Source organism: Choloepus didactylus, chromosome X (genome assembly GCF_015220235.1).
Source record: "Choloepus didactylus isolate mChoDid1 chromosome X, mChoDid1.pri, whole genome shotgun sequence".
Taxonomy (NCBI): domain Eukaryota; kingdom Metazoa; phylum Chordata; class Mammalia; order Pilosa; family Megalonychidae; genus Choloepus; species Choloepus didactylus.
The window spans coordinates 17,152,460-17,176,496 of record NC_051334.1 but is presented as its reverse complement, the minus strand read 5'-3'; the positions used below and the strand labels follow the sequence as shown (position 1 = coordinate 17,176,496).

At 39.5% G+C, this 24,037-nt stretch overlaps 1 protein-coding gene across 1 annotated transcript; it reads right to left on the bottom strand.

Moving 5' to 3' along the window:
* Positions 1-218: 218 nt before the first annotated feature.
* PDHA1 (pyruvate dehydrogenase E1 subunit alpha 1) lies at positions 219-18,777 on the bottom strand. The gene is made up of 11 exons (XM_037820969.1): positions 18,581-18,777; positions 8,900-8,959; positions 8,185-8,358; positions 7,220-7,346; positions 6,080-6,171; positions 5,164-5,256; positions 4,194-4,349; positions 3,946-4,017; positions 2,176-2,243; positions 870-978; positions 219-496 (listed from the first exon to the last, which is right to left on the bottom strand). The coding sequence occupies exons 1-11, from the start codon at positions 18,635-18,637 to the stop codon at positions 332-334; spliced, it is 1,173 nt and encodes a 390-aa protein (XP_037676897.1). The 5' UTR covers positions 18,638-18,777; the 3' UTR covers positions 219-331.
* Between the last annotated feature and the right edge of the window lie 5,260 nt (positions 18,778-24,037).

Sequence of the window (24,037 nt, the reverse complement as noted above, 5' to 3'; positions counted from 1 at the left end):
GAGCTCCTCCCCCCCCCCCCCCCAGAAGCTGGCAGGGTTGAGGCAGCAAATCAATTGGAATTATTTTAAGAACCATTTTGGGAAATGCTGTATTTCCTATAAATCTTACCAAAACCTTTATATAAGTCCTTAACGCAACATATAAGCTGCATACAATTCCTATCCCTTGGATGTAATCTACATACTAGTCTTAACAAAAGTTTACAAGATATGTTGTATGGATTTTGTTTTATGGATTTTATTCCTCCTTAAAGGTGAGAATACAAACAGTTTCTTAAAGTTTATGATGAATGGCCTATTCAAAGTATAATAAATTTATTGCAGTCTCCCTTTAACTGATTGACTTAAACTTGATCCACTGATTTGCACCACGAACTTCAAAAGGTGGATCGCTGCAGTAGATGTGATGACCTAATTCCTCCAAAGGTGGTTCCGGGTCAGCTGTAGCAAACTGGGCTGCATCCTCAATTTCTTTCCTCACTTCAACATCAATTTCCTAAAAATCAGATCCCCATTCAAGAGATTTTGAATTAACAGCTGCTCAGGTACCAACTAGAGTTAAATTCTGAACCTGTTGCTAGTATAACTATTCTATGAATAATGAGTAATAAAAGTATTAAAATGTTGCTATTTTAAGTTATAAAACTACACATGTAGAGTTTGGAGTCCAGATGTCAACATTTAATATCCTGGCAAGAAAAGTGGAATTCAAACACTTTGCCTGTATGACTAATATGCTGTGGTAATATGTAATTTCTCATTTACTTAGGTAGTTCAGTGCCCACCAGAAACTTCCTAATAAAGAATAATTTTGAGTAAGAGAGCCAACCTTTAAAACCTGACTTTTAAACCATCAAGAGTGACTGTACCTTTAATTCTTCAATACTGGCAAGATCACTGTTCACCATTCTATCCTTGAGAAGCATAATAGGATCACTCTTACTTCTCACTTCCTGAATTTCTTCTCGTGTACGATAACTGGAGGGATGGGAAACAGTTATAAATAGGTTAAGAACACTTCCAGTACAGTAAAGACAGCTTTGTAAAATACAATATGGCATCAGCCTGTTGCTATAAAGTTAAAAAATGAAGGGACACATTAAATCCAACTTGAAATTGATTTTGGTGCTCAAAACACAAGAACTCAACATAATGTTTCATAAGCGCTGCATAGAAAACTGTACACTGGCAATTCACCCAGCCTTTCCAGCATTCTGACAACAGGAGCCACTTTTCTTTTTTAATTAGACATATGGGTAGGAAGGAAGGGATGGAGCCTCTTTGTGTGTGTGCAACTGACCCACCCTTTTGAGCTCCTATATTGTCCATGGGGGGGTGGGGAGGGGGGCGGGCAGTGGCAGTGGAGTGGTGATAGTTATAGCCTTTGAGGCATCACAATGCCAAGCTGAAAACAAATATACTTTTTCTTTCTCCCTGAAGTCCCCAGAGAATTGTAGCCAGCAAAATTTTGGATACCAGGTTTTCCCATTCTCGGTTCTATAATACATCACTTAGAACCATTGCTTTTAGCATTACTTTATTTTTTAAAGAGAATTATACAACAGGCTGTTTTCCATTTACTTTGCTTTCTGCAAAATTTACCCTTAAAACACCATTCTACAAACAAGTTTGTTATGGTTTGAAACTGAATCTACTTCTTTCAACTGTCACATGCCATAGTTTCTGAGAAAAGTACACTCATCTTCCTAGTGTAACATCTTTTTCAACTGATACGTTTCAAAATACTGAATGCCCTACTATGCCTGTAAACCTCACTCCATACCAGCCAAAAGAACATTTTGAAAGTCTGATCCTCTTGAGGTGCAGTATATCGTGAGTTTTGAATTTGGGGTAATGCCAAGTGCCCCCAAATATACTACCCTAACATCAGAATTGTTTTATGCAAAAAATTCTCTCTGCAATTAAGTTCCATAATGCTGTTGTTTTTTAGTACTGCTCATGCTAACATTTACACACTATGTATTACAGATTTTCAGAATGCCTTCTATATTAAAGGCACTTTTCAGACTAAGACAGATGTCAAGATAGCTAATTTAATGAATGACGCCAACTAGTATTTGGCTTCAAAAGCAAATGTTTAAATGTTTTGCTTTTTAATGTGATTTCAAAGCACAGCCACTCTGGAAAGCATACTTGGCTTTCCCATCAGCATACCTGACTCCAGGATCACTCATACTATGTCCATGATAACGGTAAGTCTGCAGCTCCATCAGTATGGGCCCCTAAAGCAGAGACAAAAGATTAAGGTGACCAGAGCTGTGCACCAACAATCCACAATCTCAAATGCAGCTCTTTGCAGGATCAAATATATCCTCACTAGATCTTCTATAAAAGCAAGCTGAGCTCTCAAGAACTGCTTATTGGTTGACTGAGGAACTTAATAAAACAACCTGCCACAGCTTGTTTAGAATCAAAAAAGGCATTTAGCATGTTACAGAGCCTACTGACATTAAATTAAAAAAAACACAAGTGAAGATAGAATTGACTATTAATTTCCTTAAATATGTAATTCTATAAAAATAGATCAGATTTAATCAAGAGGAATCTATTACAAAGCAGTGATGGCAGAGAGAGAGGTGATGGCTTCATCTTCAGGGTCAGTGGGCTGGCAACCAATCCTGCTTCACACAGATCTTGCTAGTGTGTAACAGGAAGGTGGCAGGGAACAAGGACCTGCTACCTAAAGCCCATGACTGCTGGGAGTTGGGCCAGCCTGGCTGTGCATCACCAAGTGGCTTGCTCATGTTATACTAGCCCACTTCCAGAAGACAAGATGGATCTAGGATCCCTGGGTAGTTTGGTATAGTTAAAAAGGAAGGGAGGGGTGGGGGTCTGGAGTCCAACTGCTTGGGTTCTAATCCTGGCTTTAATATATAGTAGCTGTGTGCCTCTCTTTCCTCATCCACAAAATGGGCAGAACAGTACCTAACTCAGAGTTGTAAAGATAACATATAAAGTGCATCTCTTCTCTTTTATGCCAGCCATTTGGAAGCCCATTTAGTCAGACTGGTGGTGATAAGGGGGTTTCCAGACCATCCCTAAATTCCAGGACAAGGCTTTGATAGGGTTAGGAAAGTAAACACATTCTATAAACTACTGACTTTTACACTAAGGTTAGATGCCACATTCTTTTCTGTTGAGGAATTAAGAGCTGATGTAGACTGCTTAGTGTACTGCAACCCATCTCCTTAGTCCTGCTCTGTTTCATTCGCCTCCCTTTCTTGTTTAACTTCTCTACAATTCTCTCCCCACTTCACATCCTTTGCCCTTTCTGACACTTTCATCACTGCCAGCTAAATCTTACTTGCATTCCTGATCCCTCCCCCCACCCAACCACACACACGGTGTTGTTATCACTGAAAGGTCAACCTCAGGGGCAGATTTTCTGGGCTGTGGAACACCGATTTAAACACTTTTAGGCCAATGTCACTGTTCCTCTCTCTCCACTACCACACACTGAAAGATAAAGATTTTTAGGACCAAAACAGCAAGATAAAGATTACATAACCATAATATATAATTTATATGAAACAAACATATTAAATGTCTATTACATAAGCAATGCTCTGTGCTGGGCAGTGTGGGGATACGCAGTCTGTTCACTCAAAGGGCTTATGACTTATCAGAGAAAAGATGTAATTAACCACACCAAAAGGCAAAAGAGATCATGATGAAGATATAGACAAAATGCTGACGAAGCACTGGAAGACTGGAAGAAAAAATTTAACCCAAATGGGGGAGAATGTTTCCCCAAAGTGAACTACCAAGCCCATGCTTTGTTTAAACGAACCCAATTCACTTCCATCATCTCTGCTGCTATCTTAAAAATCTCAAAGAGCAGCTACCCCTGAGGGCTATCATGGAAAAGGCATGTGGGAGGCATTCTTTAAACCTCAAGACAGACACGTCATTAGAAAATCTTACCTTTCCGGATCTGCAATGGGCAGCTGCAAACCTTGTTGCCTCCCGGACACACAGGATATCCATTCCATCTACCTGTTAAGAAACATGTAATGAGCAGAGCATAAATCAAACCAACCAAAACCACTGTAATTTTACATGAGCAGTCCATGGACTAAGAAAATGAAATTCTTAAATTTTTCTAAAATTGTCAAGGGGTGTGTAGCTGTCTAGCTAAGCAGGTGCAACCCTGGCTCTGTAAATATCCTTACCCTTATCCCAGGAATAAAATCGCCTCTCTTGTAATAATCAGTGCTGGCTGCTGCTCTCTCCACAGATGTTCCCATTCCATAGCGGTTATTCTCACAGATGAAAATGCAAGGTAATTTCCACAAAGCTGCCATATTGTAAGATTCAAATATCTGACCCTAGAAGTATTTATAAAAAGTTCAAGTGTTTTCATTTTGCTATTTTTCTCTAGACTCCATCATCATTAACAGGTGCTGTTCTACCTAGTAGAAAAAGCTTTCATAAAGGATGAAAAGTCTCATCTTCTTAAACAAAGCACTGGGTGATGAGGGAAAGGAATGTAAGTCTTTGGGGGACAGACGGGTGAAGCAGCAGGTAGCCTAAGGGAAGTGACAAACCAAATTTATACCACTTGTTTCTATGGGGCCATGCTAACAGTATAGAATACAATGGAAAAAAGATAAACATACAAAAAATATTTGTGGCTTTCTAGCTTTGTTTTATTATAAATTCTGACCCTCTGGGTAACTAGAGTCAACCTGTGTCTCAGAATCACCATCTAGAACAGTGCTATACAAAGTGTGGGACATGGACAAGATAAGTGCAGAAAGTTAAGAATCAGGGTTTAAAAATTATTGTAAGTAGTTTACATTGCCATGGCACCCAAGTGAACAGTCTGTATATTACAGTACTGATTTCAATATTGGTTTGCAATTGGTTAGAAATTTTAAATTAAAAAAAAAAAAGTTCTTTACCCCCAGGAGTTTGAAAAGCCCTGATGTAGAACAAAAGGAGAACTCCCTCATAGGAATACACCTCTATAAAGCTCTCATAAAAACGTGCCAAGACATTATAAGTCTCTAATTTGGCCATAAAACCAAATTTTAGTTTGCCATATAAATTTCTATTTCAACTAATAAGTAATATACTACTTCTTTACAAACTCATCAACTACGAATATTCAACAATATGGAAATAAAACTACATGCTTACCTGATTAGCAGCACCATCACCATATAAAGTCAGACAGACCTCATCTTTTCCATTATACTTACAGGCCAGAGCAATTCCAGCTCCCAGGGGCACCTAACATTGAGAACCACAGAAATCCGTGAGGAGAGAAATTAATGCTCTGAATTTTAACTCCTGGCCAGAATTTGGGCTAGAAATTTGTTACTACAAATACTTCCTACCTGAACCCCATCTCTCTGCTTACCCCGTCACCAATATTGTGAAGACATCAGTAAAGTAACAGGAACAAACATGATACTCTATTTCAACTATCAAGCAATAACATTTCTGTACTCCAAAATTCAACTACTAATCCTAAACAGTCCAAAAATAAAACCTAGGATATTTGGGGGTTTGTTTTGTTTTTAAACAGGTAAAAGAATTCTAATTTATTAGAAAGCAAAACGAATGCTCTAGATAAAATTTTATGCTGTTAATTCTTGATTATTCTGTAATAATGGAAGCAAAAAGAATTTCTGAAGCTGGCTTTGGATTGTAAATAGGCCTCTGAGATCACAATCACCTGCCTCTTCTAGTTTGGCACCTGTCTTAGCACTGTCAGGGAGTAGCAAGAACTAAACTCATGCAACCATGTGATAAATGTACTTCAAAATAAATGAAAAGGTAAAAGTATAGCTCGACTGCTCAGGGCTCCTGCTTATAAAAAATAAACTACTAAAAGGAAAAATTTCATATCACCCAAATTTACTTATTACATGATCAAATGGTAGAGTATGAAGTAACAGGTTTTTAAAAGCAAACCAAGCCCCAAAGTTAAATACTTCAGAGATAAGTTCTCTGGGGGGTGTGCAATTTTTGTGAAGACATGAGCCAGGGCCAAACCTAGGAAGACCCGACAATCCTCATCCTCATTAGGGACATAAACAGATAAGACTACCTGAGCCCCAACAATGCCATTGCCCCCATAGAAGTTCTTGGCATACATATGCATTGATCCTCCTTTTCCTTTAGCACAACCTCCTCTTCGTCCTAGAAATGGCAGAAAATATGCATCAAAAAGCAAATATACGAAACCAACCAACCAACCCACACCCCAAGTATTTACTCAGAAGTCTCAACTCTGAGGCTGATTCAATGATCCAAGCATCTGTCCCTCTGTACAAACGTATGTTCTGCCCGTCTCCCTGTCCTTTTAAAATGAAGAGCAGTCTAGTTCCCTGACCTTGACCTTTCCTGATGCTTCCTTCTCTCCACTGAGTTTCCTTCAGATGCTGGCAATGGTACCCTGGACTTTTGAAATTTACAAACATTTCTGATTGCTGCTGCATTGGTACCTTAAACAGTTTAAGACTAAAGGGGGAAAAGGAAAAAGGGAATATTAAGAGTCCTAGAATTTAAATTACATACCTTAATGTACTTTTACCCAATTTACTTTCTATAACCGATTTCTGTTGGCATGCTCAAGTGAGGAAAGAAATAAACACTATCCTGATTTAGCTGACCTTTTCAAACATTCATGTAAAGGGCCAGATAACATCAAAAATGGTCAATTCACTCAAAAGAACAAGAGGTACCAGAGCACTAAAAGGGAGTTTTGTTTTTAACCCAGAAATTATGAGGCCATAAACAGAGAAGCCATAAATTCCTAGATAAGACATGCACATTCCTAAACATGCTAGCCATCTGTACTAAACTACTCTTAGCTATGTATCAGTAACTTCAGATATATGTTTTATGATCTTGCAAACCCTGACTTGGCTCTGTGACTGTTTTGTTCTCACCCTATAGCACCCTCTGCAACCCGCAGGGCAGAGCGCTGCTCTGAACTTCTGCAGCTGCCCAGGACCAGCTTCCTGGTCTGTAAGTTCTCTAATAAAGTGGTACTATTTTGCTATACGGAGTGGCCTGCTTCATTTTTCAGTCTTAAGTGCCCATCGAACCTAGGCATAACCTATTCTGTAGGATCATGGCCAGACAAAAAAGGTTTTAATATTAATGCATAGCACTGAGCATCTTAATGGGAGAGAAGTGAAAACTTAATTCATTTATTTCACCTTTTGGTAAATCAATAGCAAACCTGTAAGCTCTGTGAGAATTTCTCGGACTGAAAGTCCACGAGTAAAGGTAAAGCCATGAGCCCGATAAGCTGTAATGAGATGATCTGTGGGATTTATTCCAGCCTCGAGGCCCACACAGCAAGCTTCCTGCATTAAAGAAGAAACAGTAAATAACCATGATACACATTTCTAGATAAAGGATTTCCCAGACTATTATGAAACATTTGGGCTATTAGAACTCTTCATTAATAGCCATAGAAAGTGGTTTTTTTTTTTCATCAAAAACATTAATGAAGAGTAAGGCCCAAACCAGAAGCCAAAAAAAGGCAACCCACAAATGTAATGTTTACTTTAGCCTGCCTAGTGATTGATTAAAAAAAAAAACTGAATCAGATGTCAACACTAAAATAGTGGGAGAATTTCACATAAGAATCTAGACTTCTGTCATTTTTGAAGAAATAAAAACTTGGGAGCATTAACCCCATATATCCACATGGCATCAATTGGCTACAAATGAGTGGTAGATGCCTCTCTGGGTGGACTAGGCCCATCCAGTGAACCACTAATCCCAGTCACCATGCTCATTTTTTTTTTTTTTTTTTTTTTTTTTGCACAACTGGACTTCTTTGCTCATTTACTTTACCTGTTTGGCCCTGTAGGCATCTGAATTTGTAACCCTTGGCCTAAAACAATGAAACAAAAAAACAGTAACAAAGACCCCTTTCTCCCCAAACTGTATATACAGTACAGATGATCACCATGCCATAAAGTTTTAAATAGTAAAATTCTACCAGGTACAGGAAATCAGCAATGCTATGTGTGAATAAATTCTTTAGCTTAAGCTTCATAGCAGGTTTTAGCATTCTAATTTTTATTCTACTATATCAGCCTTAAATCCTTCTGCTGCCTAAGGCAGGGTAAAAGCAAATAAACACCATACTTAAATATCTAAATGACATGGTTTTATTATAAAACTACCACTCACCTGACCATCACACAAATGACAGAAACCACGAATAATTTTCTGTTTATACAACTGATCTGCCTTTAACTCCATTCGGCGAATAGTCTGCATCATCCTGTAGTATCTGAGCCCATCCTCTCTGGTGAGCACAGTTGTGATAGGAGGGCCCTCTTCCAACTGATGAAGGTCACATTTCTGAAATGGAATCAAGAATTTGTCTTCCATTATTACACTGACAACACTGTCAGCCCATTCTAACATCTAACTCAATCTCAAATAATGTTTAATGCAAAAAAGAACAAAGGAGTACATTTCATATTGCTTCTGATTCCTTAAATCTATGAAACTCACTGTGCAAAATGATGGAGTTTTGTGGCAAGGAAATCTTTCCATTTTTTAATTTGACTTTCATTGAAAACCTCTAGAAGTCAATTGATCTATAGTTTGAAAAACAAACTTTCAAAGAAACATTCTAAGAGTTTTCTCATTCAAATTTTTCACTGAGTCACATTCTAAACTTTGGAATAACTGCTTAATCTTCTTTAGCTCTCCCCTAGGAAACACAAGCAAATGGCTAAAAACAATAAATCCTAATTTTTGCAAATAACTCTGAACCTAGATTCTGGAACATTAAGAAACTGGTGAAAAAGCCCAAATATCAAATGTTCTATTCCAAAGGTAAAACTATATATCAAAGTATGGGAAAATTATTAATGCAAAGTAAAACACCTCTTACCTTAATTTCAAATGTAGCATCATTTGCAAAGTTCCGGGATGCCACCAGCACTCTGCTAGCCTTGAAAGACCAAAACGTATAAATAAATCAGTACTTTTTTCATTGTCAGTTATTATTAATCAGTTATCAGGATGCAGTCATGGAACTTTAATAAGCCGCAACATATTCATGGGCTTATCTTCCATTCTGTTCCTTGTGTTGGCATCTTCCTTGTTTTCCAAAATAAATCCACGAGGTACCATTGTACCTTCACCTGAAGGCAAACAGCAGAAAGAGAAAGGAGACCAAAACCAAACCCATCCACTAAGTCACTTGGTTTTCAAAGTATTATGGCTGAGAATGTAATTAAATGAATGGCTAAACTGAAGAGACTAGATGATCTGTGGGCTTTACCTATGCTATTCTTATCATCATCAGATACAATTTTCTAGCAAGCTAAAAAGTTTCCCTTTCAGAATTAGACTTCAAATAAAACTATGATTTCATCCCAATTCCAGATAAATTTCACTTTTCTATGAAATGGATTTATAAGAAAAAAATATTTGAAACTACTCGAAGTATGTGATAAATACATTATTGAGAAATGTTCAAGACAAGACATTTGGCATTCCCTGACTTTAAAACTATGGACCTGAGAGATGTTTTAGCATTTGAACAGCCTCAACCTAGGGTGGGATGCTCCTGGAGTCCCCGAAGGGAAAAGTGTTCTCCAAAAATGTGTTACCATCTTGATGTTTGGTGGCTGTCATAGCTTGGATAATAAAAAACTGGGGAAATGTTTCCTTTTCACCCTTAAATTAAATATTACTGCTCACACCAAAAGTATTCTAGGGGATAGTGAAGGTCCAGGCTAGACCACAAAAATGTAACCTATTAGTATTGAGGTACTATTTTAGCTATAGCCCATTCTGGATTATACTCTTCTGACATGTTTTCACACACTGAAATGTAAACCAGAGTAATTTCTTTTCATGGAGACTTGAAGCATATTTATCAATTCCTACAAAAAGTACTTTTGATGTGTTCACACAGTGTATTCCCTTACCACCCACCTTCTAAGACTGGATGTGATCTTGGTAAGAAGGGTTAAGATTTACCTGATATGCGTATCTCCAAGTGTACTTATTTCTTCATCTATCAATATATCATTGTCTGATAAAGCCAACAAAGATAATGAGACTGCTGGAGGAAAAAAGTTTAAATTCTAGAAACAAATTATTTCAGTTAAGTTAGAGGCAGAGAAAGTCCATTCATATATTCTAAGTGAAGAAAATTTAAGAATTTGGGAAGAAGCAAAGCCGAGAGGAGTAAGGTAGGACATAAAAGATTACACTTGAAAATTGTGAAATGGAGATATTATTTGGGGCAGGTAATAAGTTGTTTCATAGGTGTCAGAAATATTTATTGTATTGCAAAATAATTTCCAGATACAACTACAGAAACTACATTTCTGGAAAGGATTTAAAACTAGAGATGAAGTCAGCCAGGGAAAAGTAACAGTAATGGACAAAAGGTAAATCCTTCTTTACCTATGCTAAGGTAGAAACAATGAAGAATGTTATTAGTGCTACATAATAAAGAGCAGGAAGGTAAGGACAAAAATTATGGCTGCAAGAAAGCTACTTAAATACTTTCTACCCTTGTTTCACTTTTTCCAATGAAGCTCAAAAACAAGAACCACCACTGATGTAGTGGGTGAAAAGAGCCAAGTTAAATTAAAGAAGCTAAAAGTCATATCAGAACCGTGAACATTACCTAACTTGAGGTTGGTTCAAGACACCTTTATCCTTATTTTCTTTGGAGAGCCATAAAACAATTCTGTGGAGGGGGGAGAAGATGGTGGCATAAAGAGGAGGTAAGATACCTTTATCCTTATTTTCTTTGGAGAGCCATAAAACGATTCTGTGGAGGGGGAAGAAGATGGCGGCATAGAGAGGAGTGGAAGTTAGTTAGTCCCCCTGGAACAACTAATAAACAACCAGGAACAACTAGCAAATAATCTGGAATAACTGCTGGGGGACAACCGTGACTGTCCACACATCGTACACCAACCTGGAGTGGGAGGAACGCCTGAGATCGCACCATAAAATCTGTAAGTAAAAACTGCAGACCCGAGCCAGGAGCCCCTCTCCCCCCATGGCAGCCCAAGCTGCAAAACCTCGCTGTAGTAGAAAGCAGCACTCTTTGAACAAGTGAATATACCTCAGTCCAGCTACAAATGGGGTTTTAATTAACAAATGTACAGTGCTCAATACAAGCTACACATCCCCAACAAGCAGACAGAGGCTTTCAGTGACAATTGACCTTAAAGAGACAGATGACTTCTCTGTCCCGAGAGGGGGAGCCCAGAGGACCAGGTGCTATCTCTGGCTGACGGGTGAAACTGGGGGGGCGCAGGGGGAGAGGACTGGCCCTGAAAGGGGGCTTTCTGTCCCTTTTTCTCTCTCTCAACCTGAGCAGCTCAGTGGAGAAAGCCTCAGCCATTTTCAATTCGCAGCACTCTGATCCAGACAAGGGTGGAGACAGCAGAGCCAGAGAGAAAAGAACCTATTTAAATGCAGATGATAACTCCCTGGGGGTTTATCTTCCCTAAGAGGAAGGAGGTGGTACCCAGCTCTACTACCCGCCTTCCATTCAGAGCCAGACCCCAGAGCCTGGGGGAAAACAGTCAAAGCAGAAATTAAGCAGGCCACACCTCCTTACACCAGTCAGGAGCGACAGGCTGACAGGTGCCACCTGCTGGGCAGGTAAGGAAAAGCACAGCAGCCTGAGGCCTCACAGGGTGTGCCAATCTTCTAAGACACACCCTCAGGGAAACCTGATACTGAATACTGCTTCCTTCTGAGACCTGAGACCCTTCTGGTCTGGGAAAACCTGATTGGGGTAACCAAGGAAACCAGATGCCTACACAACAGAAAACTACAACCTACACTATGAAAAATGAAGTTATGGTCCAGTCAAAGGAACAAAACTTACACTGCAACTGAGATACAGGAATTGAAACAACTAATGCTAAATCCATTCGAAAAGTTTAGGGAAGACATGGCAAAAGAGATGAAGCATATAATGAAAACACTGGGCATACATAAGGTTGAAATCGAAAGTTTGAAAAAACTGGCAGAATCTATGGAAATGAAAGGCACAACACAAGATGAAAGACACAATGAAGATATACAACAGCAGATCTCAAGAGGCAGAAGAAAACACTCAGGAACTGGAGAACAAGACACCTGAAATCTTACACACAAAAGAACAGATAGGGAAAAGAATGGAAAAATATGAGCAACGTCTCCAGGAACTGAATGACAACACAAAATGCATGAATGTACGTGTCATGGGTGTCCCAGAAGGAGAAGAGAAGGGAAAAGGGGCAGAAGCAATAATAGAGGAAACAGTCAACGAAAATTTCCCATCTCTTATGAAAGGCATATATTTATGGATCCAAGAAGCGCAGCATACCCCAAACAGAATTGATCTGAATAGGCCTACACCAAGACACTTAATAATCAGATTATCAAATGTCAAAGACAGAGAGAGAATCCTGAAAGCAGCAAGAGAAAAGCGATCCATCACATACAAAGGAAGCTTGATAAGACTATGTGCAGATTCTCAGTAGAAACCATGGAGGCAAGAAGGAAGTGGTGTGATATATTTAAGATACTGAAAGAGAAAAACTGCCAACCAAGAATTCTATATCCAGCAAAACCGTCCTTCAAATATGAGGGAGAGTTTAAAATATTCTCTGACAAACAGACAATGAGAGAGTTTGTGAACAATATATCTGCTCTACAGGAAATACTAAAGGGAGCACTACAGACAGATAAGAAAAGACAGGAGAGGTTTGGAACACAATTTTGGGTGATGGTAGCACAGCAATGTAAGTACACTGAACCAAGATGACTGTGAGTATGGTTGAAGGAGGAAGGTTAGGACCATGTGGGACACCATAAGGAAACAGGAAAGATAAATACTGGGACTGTATAACTCAGTGAAACCTCAAGTGCTCAACAATTGTGATAAAATGTACAAATAAGTTTTTACATGAGGGAGAACAAATGAATGTCAACCTTGCAAGGTGTTAAAAATAGGGTGGTCTTGGGGGAAAAATACAAACAATGCAAACTTGAGACTATAACTAACAGAAACATTGCATTATGCTTCCTTTAATGTAACAAAGGCAATATACCAAAGCTAAATGCATACAAAAGGGGGACATAGGGGAGGGGTATGGGACTCTTGGCATTGGTGATGTTGTCTGACTCTTTATTCTACTTTAGTTTAATGCTATCTTTCCTTTTGTTGCTTCCTAGCTTTTTTTTCCTCGCTTTCTTTTTTCTTTCTCTTTTGTCTCTCTACCTTCTTTGACTCTTCCTCCTGCTTTGTGGAAGAAATGGAGATGTCCTTATATAGATAGTGGTGACGGTGATGAATACATAAATACGTGACTATACAGGGAATTATCAACTGTTTACTTAGGACAGAATGTATGGTGTGTGAACAAAACCGTCTTTAAAAAAATGGGATGATGAAAAAACCTTGAGGGCACTATACTGAGTGAAATAAGTCAGACACATAAGGACAAATATTGCAGGGTCTCACTGATATGAACTGATTATAATATGTAAACTCATAGACATGAAATATATGTTACCAGGATACAGAACAAGGCTCAAGAATGGGGAGTGGTTGCTTATAATGAGCAAAATGTTCAACTAGGTTGAAATTAAATGTTTGGAAATGGACAAAGGTAACGGTAGCACACTGTGAGAATAACAGTGCTGAATGGTGCGTGAATGTGGCGGAAAGGGGAAGCGCGGAGTCACATATGTCACCAGAAGGAAAGTTGGAGGTTAAAAGATGGGGATGTATAAAACAGTGAATCTTGTGGTGGGCAATGTCCGTGATTAACTATACAAATATTAGAAATCTCTTTCATGAACTAGAACAAATGTATGACACTATAACTAGAAGTTAATAATAGAGGGGCATATAGGGAGAAAAGTATAACTATTGCAAACTATATACTACAGTTAGTAGTATTATAACATTCTTTCATCAACAGTAACAAATACACTTTACCAAGACTATGAGCCAATAACGGAGGCGGGGGTGGTTAGGGGTATGGGAGGATTTGAGTTTCCTTTTTTTGTCTCATGTAGTGAAAATGTTCTAAAAATTGAAAAAAAATTAATTGTGGTGATGAGTGCACAGCTGTATGATGGTACCATGGGCTATTGATTGTACACTTTGGATCTTTGGATAATTGTACGATATGTGAACAATCTCAATAAAAAAAACTGTTACATGGAATTCCTCTTTGACAGAGTCCATGGATAACTCATTCAAATTTTGAAAAAAAAATAAAAAATAGAAACTTTTAAGTTCTTAAACAGGGAGCCTTTGACATGAAAGAGGAAAAAGATTTCAAAAATTCCAGGTTCTATCAGTGCAAATTAAAAATTTTAACTACTACTTAAAAACCAAAGATACTGATAAGACCTCACAAAAATGTATAACACAAGGGGTCATAACAGAAATACAAGCAATAAGACAAACAGTTAAGTTTTAAAATGCAGTTCAATCTTCTGTGAAATAAGAACTTTGAAAAATATCCTCATTCAAAGATGAAATCACAAGTTAAGAACTCAAAGTAACTTTAATTTTAATCTGCTTTAATTTTAGAGATTCTCAGCTTTCTATATGGGGGAGCTAACATCCAGCTTCTGAAGGTTTTTGCTGGTTGGGTGAAGGGAGGCAAAGAGAGGGAGAGAAGAGTGGGAGAATGCTACTCTCCTAACCACAAATGCTCTCAAATAATAATAAATGAACACCATAATAAATTACATTACTATTTCTACTTAGGTTCTATAAGATGCTAATTACTACACTTAACTTGAAGTCACATAATGAGTTACAAGATAAATTCCTTAAACCTGTTTTTATTTCTTATGCTTAGACAGACACTGGTGGTTTCTTTCTTGAGGAGACCAACATCTGCTATTTTGGCTTAATTTTAAAGACTTTTTTGCAAACCAAAGTCTCAAATCCAGAACCACTGGGAACGTGGTATGCTGTGGAACAAGAAACTTTTCAAGTTCATGGAAGACAAGTCTCCAGGTTTTTCAGCTAACAACGATCTTTCTAGCGTTAAGTACAGGTTAAAAAAAAAAGTATAGGCCTATGTTGATTATAAAACAAACACTGAATAGGCTGTGTAAGAACAACTGAAACATAATGACAATGAATGAGCAAAAAAACACACTAGATGTAAGAGCCAGAAGTGCGGTGAGCACTCTGGGGACACTCTCATCGATTATTACAGTTTATGGAAACACTGATTAGCTGCTTTGCTTTGTTGTGGGAAGGCAGCACTATAAAACAAGGCTTCAGCCCACTGACACATAATTTAGAGTTACTCTGCTTCAAAGTATCTTTCAGTGTCTTAGTATAATTGCTGCCATATATACAGGCATAAAACAAACATGCAAACTAGCCAAAAGAGGGGTGGCTCAAAGTAAGGAAGGATAACTTCTTCCCTGTCTCTAATCCCCATAAGAAAATGTTAAGCAAAAGAGGAAGAAAATGCTATCCATGGGAATTCATTTCCACTATAATGGTCTTTGCTCTCAATAAGAATTTCTGGCTGAATGAAGTTATAGACCACTCTTGTTTTACCCAGTTAACAGACATTGTAACCCAAAACTCATTTCTGTTTGATTTGGGCTGCATTATATGATTTTTGAAGAGGCCCAAGTTTTATTGAGGTAAAGATGAAGTGCAACTTGTATTTCATGCAAACACATTACTGGAAGACTTGAAAACACAACCAAAAGTATTTTGGATAATTAAAGGAATTAGGCTCTGATTTTAAATGTCATCACTCTGTTCATGGAAGACAGGTAATTTGTAAAACCACACACACATTTTTTCATTTTCCTGTAGATTAATTCTATAAAGGTTCTTTAATATAGTCCTTCAGATTTAAAATATAGAACTACTTAAAAACAAAGTAGTACTTTGCAACCATTTTGAAAGAAATAAGTGAATTGAAAGTCAAATGGTTGCTAAAAGGTAAGTAAAAGAAATTTTTTAAGTAGCTAAATAAATAAATGCTTTTAACACCTTACTTCACTAGCAGCTCCATAGAGCAGCAGTAGTTAGGGAGAACGAAAACATTTCAAAGTCAACTCTTCAACATCTTTTTGAGTCTCTGCAGTCACTATACAAACTATTTCAAACTACAATTTCAAACCAAACACAATGTGATGAGAAAATGGCAATATGCAGGCCTGAGACAAATCTCTGTGCCTCCCCAGTTTTAAGAGGGGGAGAAAAAAAAGAAAAAAAAGAAAAGGAAAAATCTGCAGAGTCCTCAGAGGTAAGATAGGAGGAATAACTTTAGACAGAAGTTACAGCTGTCAAAATAACTACCTAACCCTTTACCCTTCCTCCCTCCCTTCACTGAGTGACAGATGGTGCTACTATAGTTCTGATGATGTAAGTTTACCTAATTTGCTTGAACCACTACTTGTTCTTTATCATCAGGATTTTAAAATACTATGCAAAAAAAAAGTCTTTTTCAATGCATAATATAAAAAGTAAAAACTTTGATCTATTTTTTGTTATTTATATTTAAAAAAGATATCTGTAAGTATGAAGAATCACAAAATATAAAGAGTTGACATGTTAATTTATTACTCTACCTTTAAAAAGGATAAAGGTGAAACTTAGTTTTCACTATCTTTGTAAGCTTCAGGAATGGTTCCTAATTAATTAGCCAAAGATTAGTGCCGTCAAATGAAAAACTCCCAATTATCTTGAATTTACAACACCAAATGGGAAGACACCTGGGCACTTTCTAAGGCGACTCCATCTCTGGACTTCAATTTTCTTTCTACTATTAACAAACTAATACAAGAACCAATAAATGTGACTTTCAGAGGAAATAATACACCTACATGGATACCTAACAATAAAGATTTAAGGATGTTTCTGAGCCAACTAATGGTAAAGCCCTATATCAATCCTTTGGGATGACACCTCAAAGCAGACACTCTGGTAGAAGGGTGTGAAATTTAAAGTTTCCTATTAATTTCACATCCCAATTCGACTTCTTGAAACCTTCTAAGTTTCATTTAAGTAGTATCTTTGAATTTTTTTCCTTTAAACTGATAAAATCTGAACCTTCAATAACAAAACTCTTACTCATTTTCACTTCTATTTGTTATCCATCACAAGGCTATAAGCAAACCCCCCACCTTCGGCTACCTTCCTCATGTAACCAAGGGCCTTATATAATGTTGAAAACATGTTTCTGTTACATCCAACTGAGAACCGATTTTGTTGGGATTAAATGAGATAAAGCATGTGAAGAACCCAGCCTAATGCCTAGCATATATTAAGCTCAATAGATTTTGGATATATCCTGTATATGCAAAAAAAAAAAAAAAAAAAATAGCGTGGAATGTACTTCTACATCAAGTACATCCAGTTAAAATTTAAATGCTAGTAACTGATTCTTCATTGTGTTTTGCAGTTATTTAGTCAATGGGATTCCTATCTTTTGACAATCTCTGCCCACACAAAGCAAAGTTGCATCAAAGTCCAGCCGGAGTTACACAATCCAGATTTACAAGTCAAAACTTGGCTGCAACACTACCCCACTGTGCTTAGAGGTCAAAATGCCTGAAGCTTAGGTGTCAGGGACATCCAGAAGCTGGGGCCACAAATAGTGCTAAACCTAATCCCTACTCTCCCAAACGTCACTGCGGTTTTCTTCAACCAATACTTTTACCTTAAGTGTGTGCGCGCGTGCGCGCAAGAGGGAGCGTGGCCTCCTCTGGGTTCTGTTTCATTGCTCTTGACTTGATTGCCAAGAAAGGCTCAACTTTGCGGGCAACTTCAGGGGATGGGACGAAGTTTGTTTCTTGGGAACCTGGCTCTGTCTGAAGTAAATGAACCCTCCACAGAGCCTCGCAAAGGTGCTCAACAAACGTATACCAAAGTGGGCAGTCAATAAATGAGAACAATATTTAACACAAATGGCACCTACTACGCATCAGGCACTATTCGGAAAGGTTTACGTACATGCAACTCGTTTACTCCTCGCAACAACCCGCCGAGGCAGATACTCTTTCTCTCGGTTGTAGAGATGAGAAAACTGGGCACAGGGATGTTAAAAAACTTTGCCCAAGGTCACCGGGCTATTCCGTCTCCGGAACCCATGCTCTCCATGGAATGCTCCGCACTACACAGCCGAAGTTAGGAAGATTAAAAGGAGCGGGCAGAAAGCGGTCGATTGGAGACTTTAGGAAGCTCCCCAGAGGAAGACCGTGACCCCCTTTCTTGTCGGCAGTAAGGCAAAGCACACCTACTTGCCCAGCACGGAGCTGGGCCCAGTGGGTCAAAGCCATGGTTGCCCTGCACACGGACGCTGCTAACCTCACCCTCCCCCGGGTCGGAGCAGCTTACCGCAAGGGCGGAGAATAAGAACGGTCCACGCCGGCTCCTCCCAGGGCCAAACGGAACGCACAACGTGGAAGCAAAACAGAGGACCGAGGCTCCCCGCGTCCTCAACCCGGCCCCCCAGAGCTCCTCGGCTCTCGCGCCTCCCCCGGTCCCTCCCGGGCCCGCTCGTGCCCCACCCCGTCCCGCGCGCGCCGCTCGCTCAGGTCGCCTCACCGGCTTCTGGGCGGCACCCGACAACACGCGGGAGACGGCGGCAAGCATCTTCCTCATGGAGCGCGGGCAGTGACAGCGACGACGGCTACTCCCGAAGACCCAAGCGGAAAAGCCACGGTGCTCTCGAGTCTCCTTCAGGCGCCCGGAGAGAACGGAACACCTCGGGGGCGGCGCGGCGCGACGGAGTCGACGTCATGCGCCGCATCAGGCCGCAGGCCAACCGGGACGCCTCGCCGGACGAGCCTCGCCCACGTGACAGGCCCCAGACCGCCCATTGGTCGTTATCGCCAGAGGGGGCAGGACTGAGAACTCCCTGCGTCACCTCGCGGCGTGGGGGTAAAGAGGCGGGCCTTAGAGGGCTCTTGCGTGGGGGAATGGAGCCGGGCCATCAGGACTGCGGGGCACGTTTCCCGCGGAGCCTTCTTTCCGGTTTCTGCACCACGGACTAGCCTGGAAACTGTGCGGGAAGAGCCTGCCATGCGCCCAGTCCTGCCGGTGCTGCACTTTTGCTGCCCTCGCTCAAATCACAGACTGAAGATTAACAGTGTGGCCAGGGCCAAAAAGACAGAACATCTGGTTTCTATAACGGGATTCTTTTTTTTTTTTTTTTTTAACATTTTTATGTATACAATTTAATGATATTAATTACATTGACAATATTGAGTTACTATTACCACTAACCATTACCAAAAGTTTTTCATCACCCCAAAAAGAAACAATGTACCCTCCTCCACACAAATTGTAATCTGCATTCTGTCTATGAATTTGCATATTTTAGGTATTTCATATAAGTGGAATCACAATATCAACAAACTCACGACTATTTTTCTCTTTAAAAAAATATATCTAACACTCTCCAATGGAAAGATCTAGAAGCTAAAACCTGCCCAATAGTGATTATTCCAAAAACTGATAAAGGGAAGGAATCAAGGATTTATCCTGCCTTTTCTGTGCAGACTGAATTTCAAAGTAAAGGAATAGTTAATGGGGTGAAAGTTGTTTATAAAACCATTTCTGCTAATAGATAAAGAAGGAATGATAGAATTCAAATGGAATCTTGCAACCCCTAAGGAAATAATGGCTCTAGCTGTTGGGGAATTTAATAATTTAGGATCAACCTGAGACTCCCGACTCCCCAAACAAATCCAGCCTTTAGCAAGCTAAGAATGGACTTACCGAAAGGCAACTGAGCATCTAGACCCTGAAACCAGGCCTGCCTCAACCTCTTACTAACTGTGACCTTGGGCAAGTTGCCTAACCTCCCTGTGCCTCAGTTTCCTATCTGTAAAATGAGCATAATGACAATATTCTTCTCAGAAGTCTGTTATGAAACTTATATGAGTTACTATCTGTAAAGTGCTTAAAACAGCAACTGACCGGTAACAAGCACTATACAAGAATTTGTTAAACAGAGATAAATATGCAAATCTTTTAGCCTCTTGGTGCCTCTATGTCATCGTCTGGCAAGCAAAGTTTAGACATCTTCCAGGTGAACTTTGAGAAAGAATCGCTTGAGCATTTGGTAGATTTAAGGGGTGACTACTATCTTTATAGTCAATAGTTAACTACCATTATGGGGTCACAGACAAGTGCTGCTAAATAAAGGACAAGAATCGGTGTCCAGTGAGGTATTTGGCCAAAGGTAAGCACACAGCATTGCTAATTAAACAGGCAGAAATCAAGGCAGATTGGGTTCAATGGAAGATGCGGCTGGGGATGGGGGTGGGGGTGCTCAACAACCTTTGTACCCATCTCTACAGCTCACAGCTGCTTTCTGTGTCAGGCTCTCCACTCATAAAAATTCCCTGGGTCTTGCAAACTGTCCGAAGAGCTTGCTTAACCGTCGATGAGCCTGGCCAATATTAAAGAAAAATCTGGATTTACGAAACACAAGGCAGGGAGCAGATGCTGACTTTATCAAATAGCTTATAATGGGATTCATTTAGAAAGCATTTCCTCATCATTTTATAACTCTTTTTTTATTATAAAAGAAACATGTTCCTTGTAGAAATTATAAAAACAAAAAATATATATCAAAATAAAAAAATGAAAATATTCTATAATCATACAGCTCTCATCAAGTCCTGTTAATAAGTCAGCATATCACCTTCCAGTCTTTTCTTATGTATATATGTGTATAAACATGTATATATAAGTTTTTAAAAAATTAGTCACCCTTTTTCACGGGTGACTAAATATTTTTTAGCAACCTGATATTTTACTCCTAATATTTTACTGTACCTACAAAATCCCTTACTATTGGACAATTAGATGGTTTTCCATTTTTACAATCATCAACCATACTTGATGAGCCCATTGTGGCTATAATCTTACCCTCATCCAAATTATTATTATTATTATTATTATTATTATTACTACTACTACTACTTAGAATAAATCTCTAGAGGGGAAATTGCTGGTTCTAACAGTCTGCAGAAAGGTAGGGTTCTGATTCATATTGCTACGTGGTAAACTAGGAAGCAGAGAGCGGTTCATTTGCTTCCCTAAAACAATGCAAGCAGTGATTTGGCGGTGGGGGGGGGCTGCTCTTGGATTTAGTGGGCAGCGCTAGAGATGCCAGCCACCCTGTACAATGAAACCTTTGTGCCCATTTTACAGGTGAGGAAACTGAGGCACAGAGAAGTTAGGCAACTTGTCCAAGAAGTATTTTTTTTGTGTGTGTGGCCTGGATTTTCAAGGAATACCAATGGCTTTACTAAGTAAATCAAGGACCGACTGTATCAATAGTTTGTTTTGTTCTGGACTTTTCCAGAAAAATCACGTCACCTGTGGAAATATGGCTGGTGGTATTTGACTCATGGATTTAATACCTCCATTTCAGTCTGCACTGCAGTTCCCAGAGTCACAGCTTCTGTGTTTAAGTACAAACATCCAACCACTTCATTGTGTCTTTAGCCTAGTCACACCCAAGCACACATAGTAGTTGTCTTAGTTTGTCAGGCTGCTATGACAAATACCATACAACTATTTTCATTTAAGACTCAAGAACACATTGGCAGGGACTTCCGGGAAGATGGTGGAGTAAGTGAGGTGGAACTGGTTTCTCCTCCATTAGAGTAGCTAGAAAGGGGCCAGAGGACACCAGGGACCACGGTTCCAGGGAGTAACCAGCCATAGAGGGGCCCCCACAGTATGTAGAGGGGACACCCGACAAAAATCGAGGAGAGACAGGGGCTGGAGAGTCACTGTGAGTGAGTTCCCCGTCCAGACAGCCCCCACCCTCCCAGGCCAGCGGCAGCAAAACCGCCGCAGGCAAGGGATTGAGTAGTAGCTCTCCACTTCCATCCACATACCTTGGCAGTTTGCTGGGGGTGGGGGGTGACCTCCCGCCAGGTAGCAGCACTCCAGTGAGGGAGCCCAGCAGGCAGCGATTGCACTCCCCACACAGAAGTCCGAGAGGGTGCAACAGGGAGAAGCCCGGGAGAGGCTCCATACCGGGGATCAGGAGCCCCTCCCACACCATGGAGATTCGCGGGTGCAAGGCAGGCAGAAAACCAGCAGACAGGGCCCACGTTCCACCTGTGGGGTGCCCTTGATAGGGCTCCCTGCCTACCGGCTTGGGGCCCACATTGCAGTCCCAGGGCCGGGATTCCCCAGAGCACACAGAGATCTGTGCACTGATTAGTTCCCCACCTGGTTTGGACTCCGCCCACAGCAAAGAAGTTCAGGGAACACCTACTTGAGAGCTCCACCTGCTGGTAGTTTAGGGAAACTGCACTCCAGCAAGCTGTACTTCAGGAGTGCCACCTGTTGATAGAATTAGGAAGCTGCACTCCAGCAAAGCAAACTAAATATAAATGTTCAATTAATTCTGCACATCCCAAAATAACCCTATCAAGACAAGCAAATGCCCCAAAGCCAACAGAAAATTATAAAGCACTTAAAGGATATAGAAGACATGGACAAGCCAAATGAACAAATTAAAAACCCACAAGAGACACACAATTTGGAGCAATTAATCAAAGAGGTACACACAAACATCAGTATTACGGCTCTGGATATATAGGACATGAAGAAAACCCTAGAAGAGCATGAAGAAAAATTTGCAAGAGGAAATAAAAATATAGCAGATCTTATGGAAATACAAAATACTGTTGATCAAATTAAAAATATTCTTGAGACACTTAACACCAGATTTGAAGATGTAGAGGAACAAATTAGCAACCTTGAGGATAAGTGATGGAAAGTGAAAACACAAAAGAACGAACAGTGAAAAAAATAAAAAAAAATTGAAATGGATCTCAGGGAAATGATGGACAATAAGAATCATTGGTGTTTCAGAAGGGGAAGAGAAGAGTAAAGGGCTTGGATGAGTATTCAAAGAAATTGTTGGGAAAAACTTCCCAACTCTTCTAAATGACATAAATATCTAAATTAAAGATGCCCAACAAACTCCAAATAGAATAAATCTAAATAAACCTACTCCGAGACATACACTGATTAAATTGTCAAATGCTGAAGAGAAGGAGAAACTTCTGAAAGCAGCAAGAGAGAAGCGATTCACCACATACAAGGGAAACAGCATAAGACTAAGTACTGACTCCTCAGCAGGCACCATGGAGGCGAGAAGTCAGTAGTATGACATATTTAAGATTCTGAAAGAGAAAAATTGCCAGCCAAGAATTCTTTATCCAGCAAAGCTCTCCTTCAAAATAGAGGGAGAATTTAAAATTTTCACAAACAAACACAGAGAATTTGTTAACAAGAAACTTGCCCTGCAAGAAATACTAAAGGGAGCTCTACCAGCTGAGAAAAAAAGGAAAGGAGAGAGAGGTCTGGAAAAGAGCACAGAACTGAAGACTTATTAGTAAGGATAACTTAGAGGAAAAAAAAGAGAGAAGGAAAAAGATAGATCTAACAACTAAAAACCAAAGGATAAGATGGCTGGTTCAAGAACTCCCTTCACAGTAATAACTTTGAATGTGAATGGATTAAACCCTCCAATTAGAAGATACAGACTGGTAGAATGGATTAAAAAATATGACCCAAGGATATGCTGTTTACAAGAGACTCATCTTAGACCCTGTGACCCAAAGAGACTGAAAGTGAAAGGATACAAAAAATATTCCACACAAACTGCAATCAAAGGAAAGCTGGGGTACCTGTACTAATATCAGAAAAAATAAGACTTTAAATGCAAAGACATCATAAGAGATAAAGAAGGACACTGTATATTAATAAAATGGATAACACAACAAGAAGAAATAACACTCATAAATGTTTATGTACCCAATCAAGGAGTTCCAAAATACATGAGACAAACATTGGCTAAACTGAAGGGAACAATAGACACTTCTACAATAATAGTGGGAGACTTCAATATACCACTCTCTTCTATAGATATAACAACTGGACAGAGGACCAATAAGGAAATTGAGAATGTAAACAATATGATAGATGAATTAGACTTACCAGACATATATAGATCATTACATT